This window comes from Myxocyprinus asiaticus, chromosome 43 (assembly GCF_019703515.2).
Source record: "Myxocyprinus asiaticus isolate MX2 ecotype Aquarium Trade chromosome 43, UBuf_Myxa_2, whole genome shotgun sequence".
Taxonomy (NCBI): Eukaryota; Metazoa; Chordata; class Actinopteri; order Cypriniformes; family Catostomidae; genus Myxocyprinus; species Myxocyprinus asiaticus.
Genome location: NC_059386.1, coordinates 36,057,974 through 36,063,198, shown reverse-complemented (window position 1 = coordinate 36,063,198; position 5,225 = coordinate 36,057,974). Strand labels below are relative to the sequence as shown.

The window sequence follows — 5,225 nt, the reverse complement described above, 5'->3', positions numbered from 1 at the left end:
TTTTACAACCACTTAGACTTATCGAATCAAGCCCAATTAGTTTTTTGTATATTCAGATGGCAAAGTCACCAAGTCTTGCACTGCTCAGATAAAGGAAATTTTACATTTGAAAAATGTATTTCGGTCAAAAATGACCGAATACCATGGGAGGGTTAACTATAATAAACAAATCTATACGCATTACAGTAATGAGAGTTTAAATGTGCTTAATTGTCATAATTTTACAATGCAAAAATCTTAATGGTTTTAAAGCAGTCTTCTTTAAGCAAAATTTCGTAAGATTCACCCAATAACTATTTAGTTTTTTTGCCCCTTAGTATCTTCACTCATCACTCATATAATAGAGTATGTTGAGCTGCTACACAATGAAGTACCTCACTAAGTGAACCAACTTTACTGTAAAAACAAGGTATTTTCATTTGTATGGATCTTTTTGCCTTAAGTGTCTCTGTTCAGGGAATGTGCGGTGGACGCTTGTGTCACAAAGCCATTTGATGTGTGTGTGTGTGTGTGTGCTTGAGTTTTACTTGGTTACAGATGTATCAGATATATGCCATATTGTGTGTGTTTGTGTGTGAGTGGGTCTGTATAGATGTGATTTACCAGCAGCCAAATATTTTTATTTTTGTCCCATATGTTTAGCACTTGTTAGATTTGATGTGATTGTAGTAAACGGCTAAACACTTGTAATTCAGACCGATTGGTTAAAGTGCCAGTGTTATAAACACTTATTTCCCCTGTTATATTCCAATTTCATCTCTGTATCATATATCTTTGTATTTATTGCTGTTTTATGCTCTATGTTATTAGCTTACATTGAATGATACTGTATGTAGCTGACAATATTATAATATCTAAAAATGTTGGATGTGTGAATTGTAAAAACTCAACATTATTAATATATTCGGCTCATAGCCTCTGTGATATGAACCACTGACAACAATAGACACAAAAGATTGAAATTGTATGCAAAACCTATATATTTTTATTGTATTCTGTGAAACTACATAGTATATTGTCAGAAATGTGTGCAGCATATGGTATTATAATATCTGTATTATAATATGGAATAAATGTGTGTGTTTTTGGTGTATTGTGTTGTACATAAAAGCAACTGGTGTAAAAATGTCATTATATTTTCAAATGATGTACATTAGTCAAGTGCATTTTACCCTTCGCTGGAAAATGTTTCAAACATGGCATCAAAAATACTGTTTATTTTACGTATGATATGCACAACACAAATGAGATTACAAACATTTAACAATTTAAAAATATATATGTTTTTTGAATTATCATGGGGCATGTCATGTAATTCTACTGTTAATTATAATTTATCAAAATATTAATAAACTTCAGTGGTTTATTTTCTATTATACCTAATGCCTTTGAAAATAATTATAAAGAGCAAAATGATTTGCAAAACCATTATTTTAGTATACTATATAATATAATATTTCATTAATGTATATTATAGTTATTTTTATTTAGAGAAGCTGTACACAAGCTGGAAAATATTACAAATATTAATATTGATTTTTATATGTAGAAATATATTTTTTTATTATTCAATAACAACATTATGTATTAAAAAATAAAAAATAAATAAATAAAAAAACATCTGCCAGGGGGAGTTGATAATGTATAGGCTAAAACAAAATAAAGGTACAAGAAGTACATACATAAATAAATACTTTATAACGTCTTTATAAATGTATTTAAATATTTAAGGTTTTAATATCTTTTTTTTATATTCAGACATATCTCTAATATTGACAATATACAGCCTTCCTTCACTCAATAATTTGGGTTTTTAGTAAATTTGCGTTTATGAATATGAAACCAAAATTAAAAGGTCAAAATTATAATGAGATAAATTAACTAAAAATGTTTTCATTTATTAGTATTATTACTGATGAAGCCAAAAAAGTACATTTTATATAGAGATATTTCACCTTTTTGTCCTTTAAAAGACTTTCTGACGTCATCATCGTGCGACAGCTTGAACCACGTGGTATCAGCGAAGTCAAGCGAGATAAGAGGGAATAAACACTGTGAAATTTCATCTGATAAACATCGAATTGACCTCGATTATAATCAGTGATCGGCTGTGTGAAGATGAACAGTGTTGGTGAGGGCTGTACGGAGCTCAAGCGCGAGTATGATCAGTGTTTTAATCGCTGGTTTGCCGAGAAATTCCTGAAGGGAGATCGCAGTGGAGACCCGTGTACTGAATTATTCAAGAAATATCACACATGTGTGCAGGTATAGCAATATATATTTCTATAAGCAATTCTACATGTATCAATAAGTCCTTAAACGGTTCATGAAATTAATTAATTACTGGGATGTTGGACATTAGTATTTTAGGTGTTACTGGCCACTATTCCTTCTAAGTTTTCACCATTATTAATCACCGTTTTACGGAGTCCTTTAGAGGACCGGGCGGGAATGTTTTTCTGTAATAGTTTTGTGTATACATTACAATACATTTATCATGGTTTAACTATGATATCCGTAGTGAAACCTTAGTGATAATACAGGAAAACGAAAACTATGGTAATAAAAATCATAATTTTGTTGTTATGGTTTTACAATATAAATACCATAGTTATTGTATTGTAGACTGTTGTAACCGTATTTTTGGCGGAAATCATAGTTTTTATACAGTATATTGTATCTATATAGTCACTATAGATTATCATGTTTAATCTTGTGGTTACTATGGTTTTTACTAAAAATAGTAACCACAAAATTATTAATTTTATTATCGTGGTTTTCATTTTCCTGTATTATTACAATGGCTTTACAACGAATATTAAGCTTAAAATATGGTTACTGTAGTAAAACCATGGTGAATTAATTGTAAGGGAACGCAAAACTTATTACGAGGGAACGCAAAATCTATTGCGATGGAATGCAGACTATCACGAGGGAACGCAAAACTAGTTGCGAGGGAACAAGCTATTGCGAGGCAGTGCAAAAATTATTGCGAGGGAAAGCAAAACTTATTGTAATGGAATGAGAATTATTGTGAGGGAGCGCAAAACTTATTGCGAGGGAGCGCAAAACGTATTGCAATGGAACACAAACTATTGTGAGTGAATGCAAAACTTATCGCGATGGAGCGCAAAACTTATTCCGAGGGAATGCAAAACTTATTCCAAGGGAACGCAAAACTTATTCCGAGGGAATGCAAACTATTGCGAGGGAATGCAAACTATTGTGAGTGTATGCAAAACTTATCGCGATGGAGTGCAAAACTTATTCCGAGGGAATGCAAACTATTGCGAGTGAATGTAAAACTTATTGCGAGGGAGCGCAAAACGTATTGCAATGGAACACAAACTATTGTGAGTGAATGCAAAACTTATCGCGATGGAGCGCAAAACTTATTCCGAGTGAATGCAAAACTTATTCCAAGGGAACGCAAAACTTATTCCGAGGGAATGCAAACTATTGTGAGTGAATGCAAAACATCGCGATGGAGTGCAAAACTTATTCCGAGGGAATGCAAACTATTGCGAGGGAATGCAAACTATTGCGAGTGAATGCAAAACTTATCGCGATGGAGCGCAAAATGTATTCCGAGGGAACTTAAAATGTATTCTGAGGGAACGCAAAACTTATTGTGAGGGAATGCAAACTATTCTGAGGGAACGCAAAATGTATTGCAATGGAACGCAAACTATTGCGAGGGAGCACAAACTATTGCAATGGAATGCAAACTATTCTGAGGGAACGCAAAATTTATTGCAATGGAACGCAAACTATTGTGAGGGAGCAAAAAACTTTGACTCTGTTTAGGCAGGGTCTGAAATTATTTGTTTTGCCTACCAGCCAAAATAGGCTAATAGCCAAGGTGGCTGGTAGATAAAAAAAAAAAAACAGCCAGTCAGATTTCTTGGCGGCTAATTTAATTGCCTTTTTAAAAATAGATTTGACAGACATGAGAGGGACCCCAAGCAATCCCACTCACTGTCTTATTTCAATGCATTAAAAAAATGCATGATGTCTGTCTGTTCTTTTTTTGATCGTATGTTTTTCAAGCTCATTGCAAACATGTTTACAGAAAGCCATCAAAGAGAAGGACATTCCTATAGAAGGTGTGGAGTTCATGGGCCCAAACCAAGAGAAACCAGACAGCTGATGGGCCTGAAATTCACCGAACATGACCTGATGTTATTAATGGATGGGATATTCGTGTTTCATCTGTGGCTTATATGGACAAGAAGGATGTGCTTCCATCAACAGACTTGATGATGTATTCATGGGCACCTGGATAATTTGTTGGATCATGCATATTTTTAAGGCCAAAGCGCTTTGCCTGTTATATCATTATTAAAGAGGATTGATTTGGCATGCTTAAGCAGTCAATGCATCCCTGATGAATTTGAGCATGCAGGAGAAATGCATTATGTATTGAATTTTGCTAGAAATCTAAAGGTTACTGGGGAAACGTGTAGCTGTTTTCAATGTGCCTCAGAAGATTATCTATTAATGTAGAGCATTAATACATTTGAGATCAATGTAAAAGGGTACTTTTGTTTTGCTTTGAGTGTCTTCAACTATTGCAAGACAGTTGTTTACTGCTGCCATTTCCCTGTAGTATGAGTGTGACACATCTCATTCATTTTCTCTGTTTTTATGATCACAACAGTCCACAACACATTATTTATTGCAACCTTATTACATTTATGTGAAACAGATCAGCATTGGTGTTTTATTACAGTAAAGAATGGACCATTAAAAGTATTAAGTAATGTTCTGTTGGCATACAACAAGGTTCCCACATCTTTTGACTAAATAATTTGTGTGATTACCAGATAAGGACTTCCATTGGTAGTTCAGCTAACAATTTTGGAATACAATTAAAACAAATGCTTTTTAGCATTCAGATTTCAATTCCTTGAAAAGTAAAGTTTTGCCAATAAGTTGTTTTATATCAGAGAATAAATATAAAGAATATTACTTGCTTAAATTACATACATTTTATTAATTTCCATGACTTTTCCAGGCCTGAAAATCAGTTTTTCTCCCAATTTTAGTAGGTCCTCGTGGTGGCGTGGTTACTCACCTTAATCCGGGTGGCGGAGGACAAGTCTCAGTTGCCTCCGCTTCTGAGACCGTCAGTCCGCGCATCTTATCACGTGACTCATTGTGCATGACACCGCGGAGACTCACAGCATGTGGCGGCTCATGCTACTCTCCGCGATCCACGCACA

At 34.0% G+C, this 5,225-nt stretch overlaps 1 protein-coding gene across 1 annotated transcript; it reads left to right on the top strand.

The window, feature by feature from the left end:
• Positions 1-2,002: 2,002 nt before the first annotated feature.
• On the top strand, positions 2,003-4,984 carry triap1 (TP53 regulated inhibitor of apoptosis 1). The gene is made up of 2 exons (XM_051685131.1): positions 2,003-2,265; positions 4,073-4,984. Exons 1-2 carry the CDS (start codon positions 2,119-2,121, stop codon positions 4,148-4,150), a joined length of 225 nt encoding a protein of 74 aa, XP_051541091.1. The 5' UTR covers positions 2,003-2,118; the 3' UTR covers positions 4,151-4,984.
• Positions 4,985-5,225: the final 241 nt, after the last annotated feature.